General features: G+C 39.8%; 1 protein-coding gene across 7 annotated transcripts in view; it reads left to right on the top strand.

The window, feature by feature from the left end:
* The window catches only part of dnm2a (dynamin 2a), an 82,356-nt gene that overhangs the window by 720 nt on the left and 53,844 nt on the right, over window positions 1-27,792 (top strand). For all 7 annotated transcript variants that reach the window (XM_022668018.2, XM_049475755.1, XM_022668020.2 and 4 more), the window contains exons 2-7: window positions 21,236-21,309; window positions 22,378-22,527; window positions 23,841-24,044; window positions 26,472-26,570; window positions 26,792-26,952; window positions 27,053-27,195. In XM_022668018.2, coding sequence (XP_022523739.2) covers window positions 21,236-21,309; window positions 22,378-22,527; window positions 23,841-24,044; window positions 26,472-26,570; window positions 26,792-26,952; window positions 27,053-27,195 — 831 coding nt within the window. The remainder of the gene's footprint in view (window positions 1-21,235; window positions 21,310-22,377; window positions 22,528-23,840; window positions 24,045-26,471; window positions 26,571-26,791; window positions 26,953-27,052; window positions 27,196-27,792) is intronic.

Below are 27,792 nucleotides of genomic sequence, written 5' to 3' on the forward strand. Positions count from 1 at the left end.
GACCAGAGAACGTAACGTTAACCTAGCTAACTTCTAGCAAGCTAAATTAAAACAAAGTTCTGACGTTTATTATTTCATTATATTTACACTTTTTTATTTTATTCTCTTTTTAATAAACAACTGGGGAATACATACAGCACATCCACGGACAAAATTCTGTATATATTGTCCGTGGGTGTGCTGTATGTATTATTCAATTACATTACATTACATTTGGCAGACGCTTTTGTCCAAAGCGACTTACAATATTGAAGTGCAAATAATAGAAGAGGTTAAGTACAAAGATAATAGAAGTTAAAAATAAAGCATCTATAGATAGGGCCTTAAGGAGGTCAGAGGGAAATAATGGGATAGAGGAGTAGAGAAGAGGAAGAAGGAGATGAGGTTAGAATTAGTTAGTTTGTTAGAGGTGTTAAGAGAGTAAGTGCTCTTTGAAGAGCTCTGTCTTCAGGAGTTTATTAAAGATAGTGAGAGATTCTCCTGATCTGGTAGTAGAAGGTAGTTTGTTCCACCATTGGGGAACTCTGTATGAGAACAGTCTGGATTGCTTTGTGTGAGTGTTTGGCAAAGCGAGGCGACGTTCATTGGAGGAGCGCAGCGGCCGGGAGGTAGAGTAAGCCTTCAGGAGAGAGTGCAGGTAGGAAGGAGCCTGTACTGTCATCACCTTGTAGGCGATTGTAAGCACTTTGAATTTGATGCGAGCAGCAACCGGTAGCCAGTGGAGCTCAATGAGCAGCGGAGTGACATGTGCCCGTTTTGGTGCTGCTGCATTCTGAATCATCTGTAGTGGTTTTACTACACAGGCCGGGAGGCCAGTTAGTACGGCATTGCAGTAGTCGAGGCGTGAGATTACCACAGCTTGTACCAGGAGTTGGGTGGCCTGTTGCGTCAGAAACGGTCGAATTTTTCCGATGCCACATGGTGCGTGAAGAGAAGCTGGTCATCAACCATGACACCCAGGTTCCTAGCAACCTTTGTCGGTGAGAGAGAGAGAGAGTCGATGGTTATGGCAAAGTTGTGTTGAATAGAAGGTTTTGCTGGTATGACCAGAAGTTCAGTCTTTGAGAGGTTTAGTTGGAGGTGATGTTCCTTCATCCATGCGGATATGTCTGAGAGACACTGTGATATTCGTGCAGAGATTGAGTGATCATCTGGTGAGAACGACAGGTATAGCTGAGTGTCGTCAGCAAAGCAGTGGTAGGAAAAACCATGTGAGCGGATAACCCGACCTAGAGAGGTGGTGTATATTGAGAAGAGAAGAGGTCCCAGTACCGAACCCTGGGGAACCCCAGTGGGTAACGAGTGGGCTGGGGACAGCCGTCCTTGCCATGACACCCTGAACGAGCGCCCAGTGAGGTACGATCTGAACCATGACAGCGCATTGTCTGAGATCCCCATGTTCGAGAGTATAGTTAGGAGGAAGTCATGGTTGACTGTGTCGAAAGCAGCTGAGAGGTCCAGCAGAATGAGCACTGAGGACTGTCCTGCAGCTCTAGCAGTTTTTAACGCTTCTGTCACAGACAACAGAGCCGTCTCAGTAGAGTGCCCTTTCTTGAAACCAGATTGGTTCTGGTCCAGGAGGTCATTTTGGGTGAGGAAGCCAGAGACTTGATTGAGAGCTGCTCTTTCTAATGTTTTAGAAAGAAAAGGCAGTAGTGAGACCGGTCTGTAGTTATCAACCTGGGCGGGGTTGAGAGAAGGCTTTTTAAGCAGTGGTGTGACCTGTGCTTGTTTAAAAGCAGTCGGGAACACACCAGATGTTAAAGAGGCATTGATCGTGTGAGTGATAGCCGGAATGATTGCAGGTGCGATAGTTTGCAGTAGGTTTGAAGGAATTGGGTCAAGCGGACATGTAGTAGGACGGCTACGCGTTAGGAGAGCCAGTGTCTCGTTCTCAGTGAGAGGAGCGAACGAGGAGAAAGCGACGCCTTCGGTAGAGGGATACCGGGCAGCAGAGCATGATGTAGGACTGCTACATGTCGCATCAGTAAGCTGTCTGCTGATAGCTGCCACTTTCCCAGTAAAGAATGAGGCAAGAGCTTCAGCCGTAAGGCAGGTAGCCTGAGGAGGAGGTTATGTAATTATGTATTAAAATAGTATGAAACAATATAATTAACGTCAAACCTTCAACTTCCTTAGCTAACCCAGCTAATTTCTCTCTTTCCCTTTCTCTATGTATACATACATACATACATACATACATACATACAGAATTCTGGAAAAAAGGAGACCACTTAAAAATGATGAGTTTCCTTGATTTCACCAAATTGAAATCCTCTGGAATATAATTAAGAATAAGATGAACTGAACTGCTTGATATTTTGCACCAGGAGTGCAGGCATAAAGTTATCCAAAAGCAGTGTGTAAGACTGGTGGAGGAGAACATGATGCCAAGATACATGAAAACTGATTAAAAACCAGGGTTATTCCACCAAATATTGATTTCTGAACTCTTAAAACTTTATGAATATGAACTTGTTTTTGAGGTCTCAAACATATACCTATAAATACCAAAATCAGAGAAACTAATGGTCTCTTATTTTTTTCCAGAGCTGTATAACTAACTCTGATAGCAAATATCATTGAATAAACGTTCATTTTTTTTTTTTTTTTTGCTTTAACATAGCTACATACACTCCCTGGTCAAAAAAAGTCACCACTTGGATTTAACTAATGCTGTCCATACACTACATGACTTAGAAAATACTCTGAAAAGATATTTAACAGACTAAAGTCTGACACCCCCACACATCTAAAGACAAGTCACAGACTTTTTAGTGACAGACTAGACGCAGGCTAAGATTTTGCAAAGACTGTGGATCACTAATTGCAAGGCTGTTTAACAGGAAGAGAAGCTTTTTAACAATGGAGCTGAAACAGAAGCAGACATCTTTTTGGCCACAGCTGCCTTCGTGTGTGCAGTGATTTGTTCAGAGAAACAGCCAAAAAGAAAGACAAGACAAGACATGGTAGAATGTGGACACAACACTGGTTGAGTGAACGGAAACGTTCCCGCGCTTGCCTTGCCGCTTCCCGTAGCTTTTTTTCTATTGGCTGTTGACATTGTTCACAGTCACTATTTGTGTGAGCCAAGTCTCAAGATGTACGATAATATCGAGATGACACGACCGCATATTGACTCTAGCCAGACTCTCATGATTTTATCCAGACACTGGAAATTTGGTTTAAGGTTGGAATTAGTCGGTTTGCTAAACTGCAGTGTGAAACCGAAACTAACCGGATCAAAAACAAAGACAGGGACCTTGACTCTGGTCTAGAATTTCAGGTGTTAAAACGCCTTGATAGAAACAGGCTGTTTTATTTTGAGAGAAAGTAGTGAGGTATGAAAATGGCCAATGTAACTCTAAACTCCCGTCTATTGGTGCATTCATCTCATGATGAATAATATGAAAAGCATTTGAATGTAAAGTGTGTTTTTTCACTATAGATTGCAGTACTGATCCAGGTGTTGAACTTTTAGTACTTTTATAAAGGACCTGTAAAGTCCTGTAGGCAGTTCAGCTGTATAAAGCGAGTCCAGGTGAGTGTGGAACAGTGTAGAGGAGGCAGAGCTCCACCTGACCTGGTCTTATCTACTGCAGGTAAATACTCCCACCTCTGGAGTTCATTTGCAAGCCACACCCAGTGACAGAGCAGTACAGTAAAACACAGCTTGTTCACTCACTCTACAGCTCTGCTGAATCACTCTTACTGCTGCCTTTCTTCTTTCTCTTTCACTCCTCTCTTCTATTCTTCTTCTACCCCTTCTTCCTTTTCCTCTTCATCATTTCTCTCATCCTTTTCCTTCTTCCATCATCATCATCATCATCATCTTCAGATTCTCCAGATTCTCCTCTTTCTGCTCTCTCATCCTTCTCATCTTTAGCTTTGTGACTCTTCCTTTTCTTTTAATCTTCTTCTTCTTCTCCACTCTTCATTTTTAACTCATCCTTTGCCTTTATCTTATTAAATTTTCTCCTCCTTCACGTTCCTCACTTAATACTTCTTCTTCACCTTTTTTTTAACCTTGTTCTGTTTCTCCTCCACCTCTTCGTTTTCTTTCTTATTCTCCTCTTTCATCTTTATCTACTTTACCATTTTTTTTATTTTTATTTTTCACACTAACCTTCTTTACCTTATCAAGCGCCACCACACCCATCTTCTCTTCTTTTACTCTGTTCTTATTCTTTTCTTCTCATCCTCTGCCTGCTTTCTCTCTTTTATTACCCCACTCTTCTTCTTTTCTTCTCCTTCATCAGTTTTCCTTCTCATCTTTTACCCTTTTCTTCTCATCTTCTTCTTTCTCTCCTCTTTTATCTTACCCCATCCTTCTTCTTTTCTTCCTCCTCACTCCCTTCTTTCTCTCCTCTTACCCTATTCTTCTTCTTGTCTTCTCCTCCACTCCCTAATTTCTCTCCTCTTTTACACTATTCTTCTTCTTTTCTTCTCCTCTACCCATTCTGCCTCTTCTCATTCTTTACCTTCATTACAGTGTCTACCTCATCTTCATCACTTTTCGCTTATTCTTATCCTTCCTCTTGTTCTCTCCTCCTTTGCTACGGTCATCATCCTCTGCTCCCTTCTTTCATGCCTCTTTTGTCTTGTTTTTCTTGTTCTTCATCTATAAATTCTTCTTCCAAACTCTTGCTGCCAACTTCTCCCTCACCTTCATCATCACGTTCGTTTATAATTTTTTTGTACATCATCTTCATTGTCATCATCATCTGTTTTCAGAGTGAGAGGAAGCTGGGGGTTAAAGCAGTACAGGAACAGATAGAGTTGTAGCTGGCAGTGTACAGTCATGCCCTCTGGGCAGTGTGGGCTCCCGGTCTTCCTGCAACCATTTCCTTCCTCTTTCTCATCGTCATGACTGACTGTCGTCTGCTGCTTCTTCACAGCAGCGTATTCAGATTACTACAGATTCCAGTCTGAGGGATGAGTGGGTGATTTGCTCATGTCTTGTCATTTCTGCTGATGCTGCTGCTGCTGTTGTTTTTGTGTCATCAGACTGAAGAATAGAAGGTGTTGTGTTTAAGCAGATGGAAAGATGTGTGTGAGTGACATGTCTCTTTATCCAAACCATCACTGATTGGTGGAAACTTCACTCTAGACCTCAAGCAGTTTATACTGTGTGTCTCTCCACTCTTCCTCCAGACTCTGCTCCCTTGATTTACAAATGAAATGTAAAATTTACTGATGATCAGTGATGGTTTGTTTGGAGAGACATGTCATCTGCTGGTGTTGATCCACTGTGTTTTATTATCAAGTCCAAAGTAAAAAAAAAATCTTACTGCACTTCATGCTTCCTTCTGCTGACAACTCTTATGGAGATGCAGATTTCATTTTCCAGCAGGACTTGACCCTTGACACTGCCCACACTGCCAAAAGTACCAATTGGTCTTATATAATATTCAAAAGTTCTGAGATACTCAAATAAGAGAGCACTTAAAAATGATGAGTTTCTTTGAAAAAGAAAAATCTCTGGAATATAATCAAGAGGGAGATGGATGATCACAAGCCATCAAACCAAACTGAACTGCTTGAATTTTTCATCAGGAGAAAAGGCGTAAAGTTATCCAAAAGCAGTGTGTAAGACTGGTGGAGGAGAACATGATGCCAAGATGCATGAAGAAAACTGTGTGATTAAAAATCAGGGTTATTCCACCAAAGATTGATTTCTGAACTCTTACAACCTGAAAGCTCTGCATCTTTTTTTTGTCATCTTTTTTCTCATTTTCTGCAAATAAATGCTCTAAATGACTCTAATATTTTTATTTGGAATTTGGGAGAAATGTTGTCTGTAGTTTAAAGAATAAAACAAAAATGTTTATTTTACTTAAACATATACCAATAAATAACAAAATCAGAGAAACTGATTCAGAAACTGAATCTCTTAATTTATTCCAGAGCTGTATATAATATATAGTTTCACCTTTTTTTATTATTATTTTTTTTTACTAAATTACTAAAATAAAGCAACTAGACATGCACTAGTACTTTAGTATACTGTACTGTAAACATCAACACCAAACACCTACATTTCTAAAGGTCTCAGTATGGATCATCATTGATTATTATTATTATTATTATTATTATTATTATTATTAATTATTAGTTTTTTAAATGCTTTTCTGTCGCTATGCTAATCCTTTAGCACAGCACCCACTGTTTAACCTGTATGACCTTCTGTGGAGGCCTCCTGTCCCTGTGTCCTACATGGGAGAAAGCACCTTTGCAATGCAGTCAGTTGCTCTATTGCAGCCTGTTCAACAGGTTTTTTTTTGTATCTGTGGAACAACAGAAACTGTGACACGCCCCGTTCACACTGGTTACCTACATGCCTTTTCACTCAGCCAGGGCCAGACTGCAAACTGTGCAGCACTCCACAGCACCTTCCACAGCCTCAATCTGTACCCGCGGACTTTGTACTCCAAGTACTCCAGTAAAGAGTGCACTGTATCGCAGTGGAGATGACCTTGGCTGTTCTGCGAATTCAGTCACCTCAAGCTTTCAGGAGCAACTCCCATTCTGTGAAGGATATTAAAGTATATCATCACTGTAATGGCAAATATGTTGTATTTCAGGAATTGCAGCTTTGCGGGAGAAAGAAAAATACCTTCGTAACTGTCAGTGGAAAGTAGTGTGTAAAGATTTTATTTGGTTAATTAATTTTGGAGAGTTTTTGTTCACTCATCATTATTATTATTTTTTTTTACATTTTTATTCCACTTTTCTCCCCAACCCACACTTTTTAGCTGTACTCCCTCTATCACTAGTGATGCCCCAACACCAGGAGGTTTCAATACAAAGGCTCACAGATGCCTTGTGCTGATCGACATCACCCTAGGAGTGATGAGGTGAAAGAGCATCATCTACTCTACCCACCCAGAGAGAGCAAGGCCAATTGTGCTCTCTCGGAACTTCTGAATCAAACAGCTGATGGCGAGCTGCATGACCAGGATTCAAATCAAATTTGATTTTCCTGATCATAGTGGGTTGGCGACCACTCAGAGCGCATTACGAAATTCTAGAACCATGTAAAAAAAAAAAAAAAAAAACAGTCTGTTTGATTCTGATCAAGTCAAAATGTAATAAACAGCGTTTAATATATTATCATATAATATGATAATGTAGAGATTCTAACAACATATGGGTGCACCAATACTGGAATTGTTTCCCAATTAGGGCTGCACGATATATCGTTTAAGCATGGTCATGCGAAGTCACTTAAGGCAATTCAATCAAACACGTCATGTTGCAATGTTTTGGTTCTTGACACAAGAAGATAGTAGATACACAGCGCTGTCTCTGTGTCTGTGGGAGTGACGGGCTGCTGCTGCCTAAGAAGTGTGAGGGGTAGGAGGAGCACAGGAGTAAACATGAGGTAACCGCAACATGGTTGGGCACGTGCTTGCAAAAATGAGCACGTGTCGAAAGCTGTGCACCTCAGTCCAGCACAGTTTTGCAGGGCAGATATTTCCAGTTACAGCTGAACTCACGCTTTTAATCCCAGAAAAAACACCCTTATTAACATTTTTAAAAAGCCATTTAAATGCCTGATTAAAAGGCCGATTACTGTTGTTTTGCTGTTTTCCTGAGGTTTTGAAAGCTCAGCTCTTGACTCGGCTCTTGATTGGTCCTCACACGAGACAGCACACTGGTGGGAGCAGGGCTGGTGACGTTACAAGCCCTGAATTGTTTAATATCGCAATATATATCGCCGAAAAAAGAACATTTGCAATGTAATTGTTTGCCAATATCGTGCAGCCCTAGATCTGAGCCACATTGAACACAAAATCAGGTTTAAGTCACTTCAGCCTGGTAATGTGAATGTAGTCTATGATTTGGCTCTTGTAGGCCTGTCACAATAATTGCAGTATCGATTTATCGTCCAATAAATGTACATGAACTCAATCATTTTTGATAATCGTGATATCGTCTATTGTGTTTATTTGTATTTTGTTGTTTGTCCACGTATATAACAGTGAACAGTGTGGACTGAAGTAGGTGAAGAAATAAGTATATAATTCCCAAATTAATTATAATGAATGATTAATTAAATGTTCGTCTTTAAAAAGTGTATAATTGCTTTTTATGCTATTTGGTTATCGTTATGTCAGTGGCATTTAATAGTCTTAAAATGACAAAAGTATCGTGTATCGTAATAATTTCTGGGACAATATATCGTCCACAAAAAATTGTAATCATGACAGGTCTAGGCTCTTGTCAAAAAGTCTTAGATTTTTACGATTGGCCATTTTTTCTGTTTAAAAAAAACTGACAGTTCACTTGCTGACTAATCTGTAGACGCCACCCCTTGATAGTGAAGCTAGTCAATGCTAAAGGTAAGTGAGTTTGTTTTGTGTGTGTGTGTGTGTGTGTGTGTGTTTTACTGAACAAAGGGAAACCACAGTTTTAATGAGAACTAAGTTGAACAGCAGCAAACGTGGCATTTAAGCGAGATAATCTGTTCCTCTTTATTGAGGAGATGCACTGCAGGAAAGCTTCTCATTAAGCTGCTGCAGTAGATGCTGGCTGAGCGAGGTTTTCTGGGGCTGCTGCAGACTTTAAGTTGAGATAAATGATTCCGCACGGAGTCGTCCATCAGAACAAACATCTGAGACAGACAACAACATGCCAGACAAGCGCAGTAAATAACGCTTTTGTTTAAGCTCGTCTGTGAAAGGTGGGGTTTTCATTGTCACTGCAGCAACATCTGAACCCCCCCTGGACCGTCACATTCCATCACGCTTCAGATTTAGTCCCCGCAGCTTCGAGTCTGCATGCAAAGTCGCTCCTGGAGAACTTCAAATAAGCCTAAATGCTTAAAGGACCATTTTTTTTGCAAAGCTGTCTGAGGTTCTGAGCAGCAGGTGGTCTCCAGAGAACGGTCATGTGACTCGCCTTTCCAATTATAAGCTGCAGTTTACTGTATATCAGTTCCACCAAGGTGGAAAGAGTCAGTAGTTGGTTCTTTATCAGTAATAAATGGCTTAATATTGGATATTATCAGTATTGGTTTCTCATATGCAGCCATTAGCAGTTATATGCCATCCCTGGTTTGCTGTTTTTGTTAAATCGAAACATCTGTCTGATGTTAATTAATATTTAGTAGGCGTGTAAGGATGCACTCAAGATGCTCACGATTCAAATCGCAATTTTTTTAAATTTACGATTACATTTTTTCCGAATATTTGTTACAAATTATGAACAACAAAAAATTGGGAAACATTTTCTTGTTTTTAATACGTGAATGTACAAACAATAAAAAATGCACCTTGTATTAAAAAGCTCCCTCTACTGTTCTAATCGTAATCGAACTAGTAGGCTTTTTTTCTTTTTTTTCCTGTCCTTCAATTACCGTATTTTACACACTATAAGGCTCGCCGTATTTTAAGGTGCACTTTCAATGAATGTCTATTTTCTGGTCTATTTTCATGTCTATTTTCATACATAAGGCTCACCAGATTATAAAGCGCATTTTAAGCAACACTGGTAAGGAACAAGGGTGCCGCCATGTTTCCCTTCTGATTCAGCAGGTCTCGCCGCTCTTAAAAATATATTCTTAAAAAACAAATTTTTTAAGACAAACGAGTGCTGGATGTTAATCTACACAAATTTCTCTCCTGAAAGCTAAGCTTAGATTTTAACACAGTAAATGCGCAGGCTACAGCTGATATACTCACCTCTGGCTAATGCTACTACTGCTCCACTCTCGGTGCTGGAGAAACTTTACTGAAACTCCTTTTTAACGCTGTACTTCAGCGGAGTGGCTTTACTGCTCATTATAATCTGACTGGTAGAATTCATACATGCCGATTTTTGGGAAAATGAAAGGATTTTAAGTGCGCCTTATAGTGCGAAAAATACGGTGATCACTTGTTTATTTGGGCAATTTAGAGTGAAGGTATCCTTGTCTAAGCAGACAGTTACAAAATAAATCTAATTAGTTAATTATTTTTGTGTATCTTTACTAAAGCGTTTCTGTTTTTGGAGGCTTTTTACTTTAATTTGCAAGCATTCAAAATCAAACATCTTACTTTTAACTCCACTACATTATTCAAAATCTGTCTTTCCTTTTGTCTTGTGAGGACTGGTGGAGGATCTGTTGTCTCTCCTGGTTCATGAGAGTCAAAGTCTGAAGACCGAAACCCATCGGAAAAAAAAAAATTCTGTGGTCTTTGGAGGCTTCAAAGCAGTGCTAGCTGGGGTTAGCACCAGGCTACAGGCCGTTAGCGGCTAATGCTAACACTGCTCCAGCCTTGGTGCTGGAGAAACTTTACTGAAACTCCTGTATAGTGCTGTAATTCAGTGGAGTAGCTTTACTGCTGCTTATAACCTGACTGGTAAAATTCATACTGGATTATTAAAGGATTTTAATTGCGCCTTGTAGTGCGAAAAATACGGTTCTATTTCCGTGTCTAATCTTAAAACTGGCTGCATAATATTGTGTAGGTCCAACTGAAGACCTGTGAAAGTGTCCACATGACCTGTCTGATCTTTAGGAGATGTTCTGACCTAGTTGTCTGTCTAGCCATAACAATCTGGCTAAGTTCAGAATGGCTACAGGGACACAAAAACACTTTCTGTAATAAATGATTTACTATATATTATTGCCAGAAATGTCTCCTCCCCTGCATGTGCTCAGTAGCAGCATTTCCTTTATTGTGACTGTGTAGATTATTATTGATTTAGAAGGAAATGGAGGCAGTGTGATGAGTGTGTGATGAGTAGCGTGGCTGAATGTTGGGCCTGTAGTTCATTAGTGTGTTATTTTTGTAGGTGGCCTCCATTGGGGTTTTCTTTGAAGCTGTTTTTTCGCTGCTGCTAGCCGTTCCTCCTGATTTATCTGTAGTCTGCTGCTCTGATTCATCTCTCTGTCCTCTAGTAATCATCACCGCCATCTCACAAAATACCAGCAGACGCTGAGCTTTGTTCTCCAGGCCTGTGTGCTTTTGCTCTAAATAATATAGCAGGGATGTTTGCAGCCCAGTCGAGGTGAAAAGTTAACAGATGTTGTCATAGCACTTTTTCTTCTAGTGTACTAATTAGGGATGCATGATATATGGTTTAAGCATCGTCAGTGTGATGTGCGCATGCGCAGTAGTCACATTGCAGGACGTGTGATGTCACTTAAGGCCATCAAATCAATTAAACACGTCATGTTGCAATGTTTTGGTACTTGACACAAGAAAAAGTAGATGCACAGCGCTGTCTCTGTGTCTGTGTGAGTGACAGGCTGCTGCTGCCTGAGAAGTGCAAGAGGGGAGAGGGAGCGCGAGGGGGGGCGGGCAGGAGTACGTTGGGCACGTGCTTGTAGACGTGGGCACGTGTTGAAAGCTGTGCACCTCAGTCCAGCACAGTTTTGCAGTGCAGATATTTCCAGTTACAGCTGAATTCACACTTTTAATCCCAGAAAAATGCTTTTATTTACCTTTTAAAAAGCCATTTAAATGCCTGATTAAAGGGCCGATTACTGTTGTTTTGCTGTTTTCCTCTGGGTTTTGAGTGATCGGCGCTGACTCAGCTCTTGATTGGTCCGGACGTGAGACAGCGCACAGGTGGGGGCAGTGACGTATATCGTTGAAAAAGGAACATTTGCAATGTACAATGTTTCTAATATCGTGGAGCCCTCGTATTATATTACAGTTTTGATATTTCTTGTTTTTAAGGGTGTGTCCACACATTTTAATTCATTTGTCTGGTGTGAATCAGTTAACAGGATTATTTATTTGGAGCATTTTCCCCTTTCGGCTGGTTTGGTTTGGTTCAGTTTAACACAGTGCAACAAAATACGTTAATTTTAACCACAAAAGTCTGTCATTAACACAGTGCGAAATCCAGCTCAGAGAAACAGCGTTAGCATCACTGTTCAGATCAGCAGCATTACATAGTTTATCTCAGCTGTTCGTAATTGTAGCAGAATAAATGTCCATATATTTTATACGAGAAGTCAATTAGCGAGATTATTACAAGTATTTATAACTATATGCACATTTCCAGTCAGGTTGTAGGGAGCAGTAAAGCCACTCCACTAAATTACAGCGTTATACAGGAGTTTTTGTTTAGTTCTCCAGCACTGGGGCTGGTGTAGCATTAGCATTAATGCTAGCTTTTAACCGCTATTTCCCCTTTTAGAGGTGAGTATTATCTGACTGTAGCTTCTGTTAACCCCAGCTAGCACTGTTGGAGCAGTATTAGCATTAGCCACTAACCACACTAGTTCTTTCATCTCTTATCGCAAGATAGCTTGTGCGTTTACTGTGTTAAAACAAGCTGCTAATAACAAACCGCTAGCTAATATCGCCCTGGCTTACCGGAACACTCAGGGTTCCTCAGCGGTTAGCCACTAGTGCTAATGCTCCAACCTTAGTGCTGGAGAAATTTGGGAGTCTAAGCTTACTGTAAAAAAAACAGAAGCACTTTAATCACCCAAATAAACAGTTTTCAGGACAGAAATCTGTGTAGATTAACAACCAGCACTCAGGGTTCCTCAGCGGTTAGCCGCTAGTGCTAATGCTCCAGCCTTAGTGCTGGAGAGGTTTGGGAATCTAAGCTTACTGTATATAAACGGAAACGCTTTAATCACTCAAATTAACAGTTTTCAGGAAAGAAATCTGTGTAGATTAACAACCAGTGCACGTTTTTTATTTTTTATTTACAGTTTTGTTTATTTAGCTTAGCTTTACTTAACTTTACTAGTTAGCTATCACAAAAATTGTAGTTATAAACCACAAAATAGACATTTAATGACAGTGAGCCTTATAATCCGGTGAACCTTATAGTGTGAAAAATATTTTAATGATCACAACATGCTTACCATAAAGTTTTTTTTATTATGTGTATTTATTATTTATAACGGTCCTGGTCATTCACCTGGAAGTTTCCGGAGCGCAGTTGGAGTTGGAGCTGAAGGCCGAGGCCGTTAGGTTCTATTGGGCGTTTGTCAATAGCTGATTGTATCTCTGTTTGAAGCGGTTATGTCATCTTTTGATTTCGTGGAGTGACGCAGTGAGTGTTTCTCTTCACAGGAAGGCCACACACACACACACACACACACATGCAGACGGGTAACAGAGTACTGGTTGTGAAGGCAGCGTGGCGGTGTCCCTGAGGACGCTGTGTGTGTGTTTGTGTGGAGCAGGCATGTCAATGACGACACTGGTTTCTTTCAGTAGCCGACTCTGTGTTAACAGCAGCCAGAGCTTTAGAACTGACTGCTTTCACGCTCGGGCTTTAGTGTTTATATTTACGTGCAGTTATTTCCGCTGTGAAAATCACACTGGTGGTTATTTTAACTAGTTTTAAACATTTTTGAGAATGGATATTTTATTAAATTGTGTTAGTTTTAGTTGTAATTCTGTAAAAAAAAAATAGAAAATAAAAAATCTGTTTGCAAGTTGCAGCCAAAAACTCGCGTTTGCTTGGTTGTTTTACGGAGAAATTGTATCAGTGGGTTCATCTATAGTTCATCTCCGACTGGCTCTTTATCATATTGGGTGATTTTCAGCCAAAATACGCCTGTCTATCTGCCTGTATTTCTCTAATTTAGCCAATCCACACAGCCAATAAGATCATTTTTGCATGTTTTTGCAAGATTATAGTATTTCTAGCTTGATTTTATTTAGAAACTGCAGTTCCCTATTTAACCACCAGAAAGAAAAGATGAGACTTGAGTCACTCACTGGTTAGCAGTCAGTATTCATATATGTAGAATGTGTAAGACTAGTGTTTCTTGTTGAGTAGGGGTGGGCGATATGGTCCTAAAATATAATAATATTTCATGGTATTTTCACGATTGCGATACTGACAAAACACTGAATAAAAAAAAAATATTTCAAGAATTCACTACTGCAATTATTTTTTTATTGCATGCGATATGATATGGCACAAAAAATAATAATCATTTTATGTCTCCATATAAAGGGATTGGACTGAAGTAAAATAAATGACACTGGATCGATACATTCGGTCTTTAGTAGATATAAAATAGGAAATGAGAACAGTGTAAATTTTTCTTTTGCTAAAATCAGCAAAAAAAATAAATAAATAAATAAAATAGTAATAGTACCCTGATGTGATAGATAGTGGTGGGTGATATGGCACGATTTTGCATAGAATATTATTGTTTATGATATTAAAAAATTATGATTATGATATGGCACACCCCCTATTGTTGTGGAAATAGAATAAATGCGAGGGTGCACCTTGAGTGAGTAGCTATTAGCACAGCAATATAGCCAACAGTTTCAGACCACATTTAACCACAACCAAAAGCTCAGCAGCCAGAAAACTAAAGGATTCACATTCGAAATAATAAAGTTGGTAAGCATTAGTTAAGCAGCTCTTTTTAGTTGTGTTCCCACTCTGAGCTCTACTAAAAAAATCTAAGGAATTAGTGAACTTGCTTATAAACATGCTTTTTAAACGTCACATGACTTTTGGTAACAGGACTGAGTAAAATGTAACCATTTTTAGCCTTAGAGCCTTGTAAAAAATTAGGTTAAGCTGCCTGAGTTTGACCAGTACATGTTTTATGTTTGTTAAATATGTGTGTTATTAGATTCACAGTTAAAAAAATAAAAAAATAAGTTTCATTTGAAAAAGTTACAACAAGCAAATGGCACCCATTCGGTGGAATGGCCTATTAGTATTGTTCCATATTGAAGAGTCTCAGACAAATCAGGAACCATGCATCTCGTCTGTGGGGACAGAATTTATGCTAATACTACTCTAGTTCCTTTTCAGAAGTCCAGTGGTTTTGCGTTTCGTGTTTCTTTGTTTGTTTACAGTTTTATAGTTCAGGTTTTGGCCGAGCTTTCCTGGAACGTTGTTAACGTTCCTGGTTTGATTTTGAGTGACATCGGACTGACCGCCGCCCACTGCTCATAAAGGGCTGAGGTGCTTCTGAGTTGGCAGGCCATGTTTTTAATCTAGCTCTGCTCTGACTCAGCACTGAATGGGTGTGTGCCGAAAGACCAGTGAGAGAAAGAAAAGGTCCAGAGGTGGTGTGTGTGTGTGTGTGTGTGTGTTTATTTTAATGTTTAAATTAGGAGGATGACATATACCTTTTTTAACATAAGTTAGAATATACCTGTGGGCTGCACAAATCATGTTCATGAAGTTCTTTGCCCAAAATCACTCTCTCATTAAAAGATCTCACCAGCTGTAATCTTGTCAGTTTCAGACTCTTTCAGAATGAGCTGTTGTTGACCACATCATGTATGTGGCTGGTGGAGCAATGGAGACTTCAGAAGAGGAAATTCAGAGATCAGTAGATCATTCGCTCATATTAAAACCAAAGAAACGAAGGAGTGAACATAACCTGGAATCGGATTCATCCACTCAGTTTCAGTCTCTTTCAGAATGAGCTGTTTCTGGGCCACCTCATGTATGTATTAATGTTAGCTTGTGCTAAACAAGCTTGTGACAGAACAAGCTAGTTCATGCTTATCTGCGAAAGAAGCACAAAACTCATTTATATGAAAGTGTCTGCATATCCTTTATCTGCTGACTTGCCATGGACAGTAGGTATAGATCCCTCAGTCAGCAAAAGTCTTCTAACTAATCCTGCTGTACACTGTCTGAGGTTTTCAACCAAAAAGACAGAATAGGCATTTATTTAACTGATCTAGTGGGTGGGGCTCTGGTGAGGTTGACGGGTGAGGGGTGGTGCCAGGGTGGTTCTATGCAGGTTTCCCTATTACTACCATGATATTTCATGGTATTTTTGCTCTAACGTTGCGGGGAAAAAAAAAAAAATATATATATATATATATATATATATATTTATGTATATATATATATATATATATATATATATATATATATATATATATATATATATATTACACATTTTAAGAATACACTGCTGGAACAAAATTAAAATGTAATTTTATTATTACATATAATATGATATGGCACACCCCTAACTGAGATATTAAAAAAAATACAATCATTTTATCAGATTTGTAACAGAAGGCAATGATCCAGAATGAGGTCATGATACTTATAATAATGCACTCCAAATATCTCCATATATCCAGCATTAAAGTTAAATAAATGATGCTGGACAGATATAATCTGTCTCTAGTAGATATATAATGGGAAATGAGAACAGTGTGAATTTTTCTTTTGCTAAAAACAGCAAAAAAAAAGTGGTACACTGATGTGATAATTAGGTGAGGCTGATATGGCACTATATTCCAGGGTATAATATTGATCACGATATTCAAAAATGTTGGTTATATTATTCTGTATGATATAATCTGGCCGTCTCCTCGTCTTTAGTAAAAATTGCATGCAAAGGATAAACAAATCAGGAATTACTTTAGCTGGAACTGCGTCACACACAACAATGCAATAAAGATGAAGTCAGCATGCCTACCGTAGTTAATCAATAATCACTCTATATCTATAATCTCTTTATATGACTTTCTTTAATGAATATCTGACTGATCTGCAGCAGTAAAGACCAGGCCTTCCTCTTGGCGTTGTGTGGCAGGGTGATGTCATCGTCCCCGGGGAGATAGTATTATTGTCATATCTTGTTTAACAGGCTGGTCCAGGCGAGGCTCTTATCTAATTCGCCCTGCACACAGTGGGTACAGCCCTACGGCTGGAGATCTGCGAATCCGATTGGCCGCTGAGGCCGAGAGGCCGCGTTACGTCTGGTGCATTCTTGCGACAGATTGCTGAGGAAAGTGGAATGGAAGAGGCCATGAATTATTAGTAGAAGACAGAGGAAAAGGCTTCAGTTCAGTGGGTTGGAGACGGAGTTGAAAACTGAGCCTGTGGATTTTCATTTTTATGTGTAATTCGCTTGATTGATTTTTATTTTATTTATTTTTTTAGTTTTGGCTCATTTTGTCTATTGTCTGTTGTTGCCAGATACTAAAAATGCGTTTAATGGTACCAGTGTGCTGGAACGACCATCCCTGCTAAGCCTAATAATATATTCATTCTAAAAACTGGGATGTCGGGTCGTTTTTCGTGGGAGTTCTTCTTCTGGTCACGCCACGCGTCTTTACGTACTTACGTCAAATGTACAACTTCTAAAAGAGAATCTGGCTCAGTTTTACTGAACTCAAGCGGCTGGTGGAGCATTGGAGACTTCAGAAGGGGAAACTCAGACCTCAGTAGCTAACTTATCTAAGTTAATTAAAGCTAGGTGAAAAAAAAAAAAAACAATCAAACGAGCGCTGAACGTTAATCTACACAGGTTTCTCTCCTGAAACCCGTTTATTTGGGTAAGTAAAGCGCTTTAGTTTAGTTTCAGTAAGCTTAGTTTTCCAAATTTCCACTAAGGCTGGGTGCAGCAGCATTAGCATTAGCATGAGCAGCTAACAGTAAATGCCACACAGCAGCGCTACACTGAGGAACCCTGAGTATTCCAGTAAGCAAGGACGATATTAGCTGCAGGCTACAGTCCTGAACGGCGAAAGAGCTACCGCCTTGCGCCTTTAGCAGCTAATGCTGCTCCAGCAGTGCTAGCCGTGTTTAGCAGCAGGCTAGAGGCAGATAATACTCACCTCTGAATGGCGGCAAAAAAAAACTAGTGCTTAGCGCGGTTAGCGGCTAATGCTAATACTGCTTCAGCCTCGGTGCTGTTGCACCTTAAATGGTGCAACAGACAGCAGTGATTGAACAAAGACAGTGTGTCGGCGCTGTGCGGCAGGTGTAGGGTATGTTTGTGCAAACACATTTAAGCTTTCTACGCATCGTGTGACGCAGACAGCAGCAGCAGCTGTGATTGGTCAGCTGGGCCTTGTGTTCCCGCCCATACATTCCAGAACTAATAACCAGAACTAATAAAAAAGTAACTTTTTTACTCAACTACGTTTCTACTGTGCACACTGTTACACCCCTAGCCTACAGTGTCCTAAAAATAAGTTAAATTCAGCAGCTAGGTTGCTGAACTTTAGCTCAACACCTTTATCGCTCAGCCCAGCAAGGTTGCCTACAGGTTCTCACCCCTTTCTCTTTCTCCTTTTGTAATTCTGCTTCAAGAGGAAAGGTTTCACTTTAAAAAAGGGGTACAAATTAGAAATGGGATTGGGCCTCAAAGGGCGCTTTTCCACCGGCATGGTGCCGGTTCCACTGCAAAATCACAGGTTCTGGGCCAGAAAAACCGGTTCCCTTCTGGCCCCACAGTCTTGCTGGTCTGGAACCAGTGAACGTGCGACGCGAGCGGCCAAAGGGCGGGCCGTTGAAGCGTCTCCGGGGCAAAGTTGTTTACAAACCTCACCTCCATTCACAGCTAAGAGCAGCAGAAGCAGCTAAATGAATGAAAAATAGCAGCACAATTTTAAAAAGAAGCTCGGGTTCCGCCATGTTGTTTCGATGTTTCAAATCGTCCCCCGACTTCTGTTGACGCCCACATTCACATACGTAGTGAGTGACTCCTTGAAGCAGTGGAAACACCGGCCGGTTCTTAAAAGACTCGCAGGATCGCATGAACCGGCTCCGGCACCAGCACCAGCACTTTTTTTGGTGGAAAAGAGGTAAAAGTGGCCATAAAGCAGCACAGTTAACGTAACCCACATTTCTGCACAGGCAGGGCCATCAGGAAGCATGCTGTGCTGCTATAGCTCTAGGCCCAGGATGTGAGGGAGCTATGTCGTCGTCTTTTTATTTTTTTGGGATAATGAGAGAAGAGAAAAAAGGAAAAGGAGGAGGTTGACTGTTTGTTTGGGTTCGGGCCCCTCCTCGCCTTTTTCTTCTTCTGTGCTAATGGAAAGTTGTGCTGAGCTGAGCTGAGCTGAACTGAACAGTCGAGGACGGGGAATTGGATTGGACCTGTTGTCTTTTTTTCTCGTTCTTCTTCTTCTTCTTCTTCGCTCTCGCTCTCTCTCTCTCTCTTGCTGCTCTTTGCTTGTGCATGCATAATGGATGATATGATACACAATCTGCTCAGCCTCCTCCATCATTTACAGCCTATGAATAATGGACATAAGCCCTCCGCCTTTTTTCCCTGGAAATAAGAGTGTGTGTGTGTGTTTGGGAGAGAGAGAGAGAGAGGGAACAGTCTGGTTGAGCTCATGCTAATTTGTTCTTGGCTGATTCTCCTTAGCTCTTGTGTGCTGTAATGTATAGCATGCAAAGTAAGTCGTTACATTTTCGTGCATGTGTTTGTGTGTCTTTGTGTGTATCTCTGTGTCTGACCTCAGTGTGACCAGAGAGAGAGAGAGACAGAGGGCGAGAGACACTCTAGTATAGTGTAGCGCACTCTAGTTAGTTTCCCCCTGTGGCCTTTCAGCACTATACCCTCTAAAGCCAATCATAAACGGTATCTGTCTCTACTTTCTATTCATTTGTCTGTCTGTCTGTCTGTCTCTGTCTGACTGTCTGTCTGTCCATTATGTGGTCACAGTTCAGGATCTGATATGGTAGCATCTCTGCATTCTATACACACAGCTTTAGAGAAAATAAGAGAGCACTTCATTTAAAATTGATGTTTTGAGTTAAGAATTCAGCTAAATTAATTCATATAAATGAAGGTTTGTTTTTGCAGTGTTTCTGGCATCACTTAAATATTAGGTGATTTTAGAGTTTGGTCAGGAATGTGTGCTCAATCGGAAGCCTAATCTTTTTCTCTGTCTGCTGTGCTTCAGCTCTCCTCCTGTAGACGTTCTGAGGAATCAGACGTGTGGCGTTTTTGTTGGTTTGTTTGATGAGGAATTGATCAGAAGTATCACACGGCCGCGGCCGGGCTGATCATGTGCTAATTGGGTAACCGCTGGAATCTTGGCGCTGTCGTGTCGAGTGCGAGGGCTGAAATTGCGTTTGATGGCTGCGGCCGGATCCCACGGGGAGATGAAGATTTTTTATTTATTTATTTAATTTTATTTTAGATGAGATGTGTTCACTAACTAACGATACGCGCTCTGTTCGGATCACGCAGGAAGAACGAGGCCCCCGCTGGCTGTGAAAGATTCTGGCGGGCGGCAGCACGAGACGCTCGAGTCGGTCCGTCAGCCCCTAAAGAGCCGGTTTTAAAACCCACTGAAGCGAGTGGCAGGGTACCATCTGTTTGTGTGTTGGTGCAGGCGGGTTCCAGAGTGTTTGCTTGCTTTGATGGGAATGGAAACTCTGATGGGATGAAGAAATGGCTGTTGATTCGTTCCTCTTCCTCATGAATAATAATTCCACAGGCTGGGGAGTGAGAGCAAATCAGGCTTGATTGTCATGAACGATTTCTGTGTAACTCTCTCATCCACACGATGTTCTGTCCGTTTTCCTGCCCGTCAGAAACTGCATTGTTCTTCTCCTCTTCTTGCTCATATATATAAAATAGTGCTGGATGATAAGGGAAAAATCATATATCACGATACACAATATGGAGGAAAGTGTTGGGGCACTTGCTCATTATTCTTCTGAAATTAAGAGTATTGAAAAATACTGAATCTGAATCCGTTTATCTGATTTAGCTATTTATGGGTATATGTTTCAATAAAATGAACATTTTCTCCCAAATTCCAAATAAAAATATTGAGCGTTTATTTGCAGAAAATGAGAAATGGCTGAAATAAAAAAAAAAAAAAAGATGCACAGCTTTCAGACCTCAAATAATGGAAAGAAAAAAAGTTCATATTCATTCAAGTTTTAAGAGTTCAGAAATCAATATTTGGTGGAAAAACCCTGGTGGTTTTTAATCACAGTTTTTTTTTCATGCATCTTGGCATCATGGTCTCTTCACCAGTCTTACACACTGCTTTTGGATAACTTTATGCTAAATACTCCTGCTGCAAAAAATCAAGCAGTTCAGCTTGGTGGTTTGATGGCTTGTGATCATCTTTCTCTTGATTATTTTCCAGAGGTTTTAAATTTGGTAAAATCAAAGAGTTCCTCATTTTTAAGTGGTCTCTTTTTTTTCACGAGCTGTATATAGAGGGGGTAGGTAAGGGTGTTTATAGGCAATAACGGGGCACTTTAATACAGTACTATTTTAGTGTGGACGATACACTGTCCCAGGAATGATTGCGATAAACAATATTATTGTCATTGTCATGTGGGGTGCTGGATATAAATTAAAAAATAAAATATGAATAAATCATATAATAGATATCATGATATACAGCTAAACCATCAGAATCTTGCTAAATACAGTGATATATATTTTTTATTCATTCATACCGCCCAGCACTATGATAGTAATAGCATGTGGGTCATTAGAAACGTTTTATTATTTTTTTTTAACACTCTCTCCCTCTCTGTTTCTCTTTGTCTTTTACAGGGATTTTCTCCCCCGTGGTTCCGGCATCGTCACCCGGAGGCCCCTCATTCTGCAGCTGGTCAACAATAAAGCAGGTGAGAGTGAAGAGGCCAGTTCTGAACTTTCTGAAACTCTCACATAACAAATACCTTGATTTCACAAACATTTATCTCACAATTAGGGATAAAAGAAAATCTAAGAGTATTGCAATTTCTTTTTTTTTAAACTTAATTTTGTTTATCGTATTTTTCGCACTGAAAGGCGGGCTTAAAATCCTTTAATTTTCCCAAAATCGTCAGTGCGCCTTACTGTATTTTCGCATTTTAAAAGGCAGGTATTAAGGAGCAGTAAAGCCACTCTGCTGAAAAACACCATTATACAGTTCAGTAAAGTTTCTCCAGCAGCGAGACTGGAGCAGTATTACATCGTTAAAACAAGCTACGTGGGATGAACTGCTTGCTTATATCGCCTCAGTGTAGTGCTGTCGGCAGCATTTAGTAGCTCTAAACACAGCTAGCAGTTAGCTGCTAATGCTAATGCTGCTGCACCCAGCCTTAGTGGAAATCTGGAAATCTAAACTTACTGTAAATGCATGGAAGTGCTTTACTTACCCAAATAAACAGTTTTCAGGAGAGACTTCTTTGTGGAGAGACATACAGCGCTTGTTTGACTTTAAAAGAAAATGTTTTATTTTTTTTTTTTTAAAGAACTTACTTAGCTTAGCTTTAGTTAGTTACCCACCACCACAACCCAGCGGCAAGACCTGCTAAATTAGAAGAAAAACATGTTGACACCCCTGTTCCTTACTAGTGTCGCATAATGTGCGCCTTATAATCCGATGCACCTTATAGTGGGAAAAAAACGGTAATATATTAAATATAAACACAATATTGATTTTTAAATATCAAAAATTTTCATGTAAAGATTGGGACATTGGTTCGTTTAGTGTGTTTTTTCAAACCATGACCCCTCAATAGCAATGTTGTACTCTGTGTATATTTTATAAATGTATTTTTTATACTATGATAGTATTTTTTATACTATGATGTATTAAGATTGGATTATATTGTTTTGTAATATTTATTTTAAGTTTTGTTCAATACACAGCCCTACTCAAAATATTGGTTCTAGTACAAACGGTGTGTCTGTGTTTTTGTGTGTAGAGTATGCCGAGTTTTTACACTGTAAGGGGAAGAAGTTTGTGGACTTTGACGAGGTTCGGTCGGAGATCGAGGCGGAGACGGACCGGATCACAGGCACCAATAAGGGCATCTCTCCCATTCCCATCAACCTGAGAGTCTACTCCCCTAATGGTAACACACAACTTTATATATATATATATATACATGTATATATATATTGTGGTAGGCCCCTGGGGTAGGGGGCGTGACCACTGTGACCCAGAAGGAGGAAGCACACAGACAACACAGACACGGGGAGTAAATGAACTCAAAACGCACCTTTTATTTCAAATGCCCTCCACCACACCCAAAAACAAACTTAAACAACCATAACTCGGCCCAATGGGGCTCTAGAGTCCGTAGAATTACTTTAGTGGTTTTTAAAGGTCCGGGCGGCCTCAGCTCACTCCTCCCAAGTCCAAGTCTTTCCCGAGTGTGAGCTGAGGCAGAGTTTTTATGCCTGTCTCAACTGGCGGCTCAATCAGCCCTCATGCGGGCCAGCCGAGACAGGCATGGCTTTGCGCTCTGGCGTGGGGCGGACCCACAACTCCCCCGCCTCCTCACGCCACAATATATATACATATATATATATATATATATATATATATGTATATATATATATATATATACATATATATATACACATTGACAAAAACAAATGTACCAAATGACAGTTGTTGGAATAGAATGAAACTTTTATACTTTGGAGAAAAAAAAAAGACCCCTGCAGAATTATCATTATCATTATTTGTCAATATTATTGACAAAATACTTTATTTCAGTATTTCAGTTAAAAATGTGAAACACATATATTATATAGATGTATTACACACAGAGTGATCTATTTTAATCGTTTATTTCTTTTATTTTATTATGACTTACAGACAGTGAAAACCCAAAAATCAGTGTTTCAGAAAATTAGAATATTGTATAGGACCAGTTGGTACTTTTGGCAGTGTGGGCAGTGTGCCAAGTCCTGCTGGAAAATGAATTTGTTTTCCTGCCCACACTGCCAAAGGTACCATTTGGTCTTATATAATATTTACATTTTCTGAGATACAGATTTTTGGGTTTTCATTGTCTGTAAGCCATAATAATCAACGATAATAAAAAATAATAAAAAAATGCTTAAAATAGATCAATCTGTTTGTGATACATCTATTCTTTTTAGATACACCTGTGTTTTCAGACATTGAGAAGTAGAAAAGAAAAGTAATGAGAAAGATGCAGTGCTTTTAGTCCTCAAATAATGCAAAGAAAAGTAATTCATATTCATTTAGAAACAGCAATACTATGTAGTAAAGTTCTTTAGTGCATTCACCAAACTGCAGTGTGAAAACAGTGTAAAGATAGAACACTAGTATTAGCAGTAATAGATATTATGTACTACTAGTACTACTATTATTATAATATTAATAACTATTTTCTCTTTCTCTCTCCCGCAGTTTTGAATCTGACTCTCATTGACCTGCCAGGGATGACCAAGGTTGCCGTCGGCGACCAGCCCCATGACATCGAGCACCAGATTAGAGACATGCTGATGCAGTTCATCACCAAGGAAAGCTGTCTGATCCTGGCTGTTACACCAGCCAACACTGACCTGGCCAACTCAGACGCCCTGAAGATCGCCAAGGAGGTGGACCCTCAGGGTAATGAACCCCACCTGTGTTGGATTTGCTGTTAAACAAACCAGAATATGTTTTATATTTTAGATACTTTAAGAAAAAGTAGCTCCTCTTGCTTAGATTAAACAGTTTTGCAGATCTTGGCTTTAGATTTTTTGAGGTAGAGTCACTTGGAATTTAGGACTTCAGTTAACAGCTGTGCTGAACTCGTCAAGAGTTAATAATTACTTGAATTTCTTGCCTCTTAATAAAGTGTTTGAGAGCATCACTTGTAAAGTAGTGAAGAGGTAGAGTTACAGGTATACAGTGAAGAATAGCTCTATTTGAGTAATGTTCTAATCCATGTTATGAGAAGCTAGAACTACTCAACTAAGTAAAAAAGACAAAAATTAATTAAAAGGATAAAAACATTTAGAAATGAAGGTATTTGAAATTATCCTCAAGTGCAGCCGCAATAACCAGCAAAAACATGATGAAACTGGCCCTCATTAGGACCGTCCCAGGAAAGGAAATGCAAGAGTTACCTCTGTTGTACAGGATAAGTTCATCAGAGTTACCAGCCTCAGAAACCCCAAGTTAACAGCACCACAGATAAGAGTATGTTGGTTTGTTTAACACTTTTAAGTTACTACATGATTCCTTATGTGTTCCTTCATAGTCTGGATCACTTCAGTATTCATTTAAAAATCATTCATTTAAAAAAATGAATAAGAAGGGATGTCCAAGCTTTTGGTTGGTAGTGTAGGTCCTCATTTATATTTTCAGCCGATAACAGGATGCAGCTATTGCACGTGGCAGTATAGTAATGATCTCCATAAATCATGAAGTGGATGGTGCTCTAAAAGCCTTTAGAAATGGATGGATTTCACGTGCAGACAGTGAAATACTGAAGGTGATTGTGTGGGAGATTGTATCCATCCTGATTGCCCTGCTCTAGAACAGCAGGAGAGTGTTTATTGCTGAACACACACACACACGCACACACACACACACACCATGGTGATGCATCATAGCCTAAGAGTTCAAATACATCTGAATTTTGAGTGTTTTTTTTTCTTCTTTTCAATTAGTGATGAACCAATCAGTGTTTCACGGCTGATTCTGATTGCCAATCTTCTTTCAGTATGATTGGTCGATCACAGACACCGATTGTGGGTGGGGCAGGATGCTACATTAAGCTTTTACCAAGTACCCTTGCTCATACATCATTGTGCACAGCTTTGGTAATGTCTGACGAGATGAAATGTACTTTACGTTTTGGAATTAATCATATTAAAAAATGCCGTCGAATTGAGTGAAGAGGAAATTCCTGTACAGAACTATTGCTTTGATCTGGATTCCTTTAGCTTTTCAACTATCAATTCAACTTCAATTATTGATTTTCATTAACTCTGCTTTGTTCTGATATTCACTGTACTGGGCTGAGGGATGCGCTCTTAATAGGGTTATCTGGTTATGGTACTGATACTCACTGTTCTGGGCTGAGTGATGTACTCTCAATAGGGTTATCTGGTTAGTTTCCTGATACTTATTGTACTCCCCTGAGTGATGTACTCTCAATAGGGTTATCTGGTTATGGTACTGATACTCACTGTACTGGGCTGAGGGATGCGCTCTTAATAGGGTTATCTGGTTATAATACTGATGCTCACTGTGCTGGGCTGAGTGATGTACTCTCAATAGGGTTATCTGGTTAGTGTTCTGATACTGTACTGGGATGAGTGATGTACTCTCAATAGGGTTATCTGGTTAGTGTTCTGATACTGTACTGGGATGAGTGATGTTCTCTCAATAGGGTTATCTGGTTAGTGTTCTGATACTGTACTGGGATGAGTGATGTACTCTCAATAGGGTTATCTGGTTAGTGTTCTGATACTGTACTGGGATGAGTGATGTACTCTCAATAGGGTTATCTGGTTAGTGTTCTGATACTGTACTGGGATGAGTGATGTACTCTCAATAGGGTTATCTGGTTAGTGTTCTGATGCTCTACTGGGATGAGTGATGTACTCTCAATAGGGTTATCTGGTTAGTGTTCTGATGCTCTACTGGGATGAGTGATGTTCAAGAGGGGTATCTAGTTAGTGTTCTCATACTCAATCTTCTGAGCTAAGCCTTTAAAAGACACAATAGTTTTCAACATTCTGCAAATGTTTAAGTTTACAACTGCCAATCCGACTGAGCATACAGAGCCAGCAGAGTCGTTGGAGATCATTATATATATATATTGTATATTAAGTATATTAAGTATATTACATTTACATGTAAATAGCAGAATTAAAGAAACTGATTCAGAAACTAAAGTGGTGTCTTAATTTTTTCCAGAGCTGTATGTCTGTATTGATTTAGCCACTATATCTGTAATGCATGCTGGGTATTGTAGTCAGAGATTCTTGATGGCTAAGACTCTCAGCTCTCTTAACTGGTATGTGATTTGTGTTTTTCCTCCAGGACTGCGCACTATCGGCGTGATCACAAAACTGGACCTGATGGACGAGGGCACGGATGCTCGAGACATCCTGGAGAACAAGCTCCTCCCCCTGCGTAGAGGTGGGACACAGAAAACACACACAACAATAAACACACATTTACAGATTTACTTTTACTTACACACACACACACACACACACAGAAGAATGAAGCAATATAGTAGTGAAGCACCTAGTGGAGTGTGTAATCTGTGTGTGTGTGTGTGTGTGTGTGTGTGTGTGTGTGTGTGTGTGTGTGTGTGTGTGTGTGTGTGTGTGTGTGTGTGCGTGTGTGTACACTAGGCTACATTGGAGTGGTGAACAGAAGTCAGAAGGACATTGACGGTCGGAAGGATATCCGAGCTGCTCTGGCCGCCGAGCGGAAGTTCTTCCTGTCTCATCCAGCTTACAGACACATAGCTGAGCGAATGGGAACGCCGCACCTGCAGAAGACCCTCAATCAGGTCTGACCTCACTGACCACACCCCCCCTTTTTTATCTTTTAATTTATTATTTTATATATCATCATTTTACCTCATGCGTCTCTTTCTCTCTCTCTGGCAGCAACTGACCAATCACATTCGGGACACGTTGCCAGGTCTGCGCAGTAAGCTGCAGTCTCAGCTGCTGTCTCTGGAGAAGGAGGTGGAGGAGTATAAAAACTTCCGTCCTGACGACCCCACACGCAAGACCAAGGCCCTGCTGCAGTGAGTGCTGCCTGTCTACACAAACACACACACACACACACACACACACACACGCTTTTTCTAATACTTTTTTCTTAAATGTAACCAAAAAAATTCAAAAAGTGATTGATTATTCTCAAACAACATATTTATTTAACAGCTGACATGAGTAATCTCATGCTCTTGCTCTCACCATAGATCTTGTTAGAACAAAAACATGTTTGTGGTAAAAACAACAGCATTACTTGTGCTGCTCCCCGCCTAAAGATTAATTCCCAATAATTTCTGTTAGCTTGCCGATAACTGTAATAAACCTGATTTTGTGCATTATTTAAAAATGTGTTCGTAAAATTATTGTATTCTACTAGCTTTCGGTTCTTAAAGGAAATATATACTTGATTGCTCAATAGATTAATGGAAACTATATGCTTACGATTTTGTTTTATTTACTTGAAATGCACAAAAACACTAAAATATATTTATATTAGTGGTGTCAATCTTCTTAAAATCTTAAAATCATGATTCATTTTTTTTTATAAGTGCTGGTCTTTACCTGTATTATGTGTGGTTTAGGTCTGGCAGACTAGATTATTTTTACTGTATTATAATATGAATAGA

This window comes from Astyanax mexicanus, chromosome 3, assembly GCF_023375975.1.
Source record: "Astyanax mexicanus isolate ESR-SI-001 chromosome 3, AstMex3_surface, whole genome shotgun sequence".
Taxonomy (NCBI): domain Eukaryota; kingdom Metazoa; phylum Chordata; class Actinopteri; order Characiformes; family Acestrorhamphidae; genus Astyanax; species Astyanax mexicanus.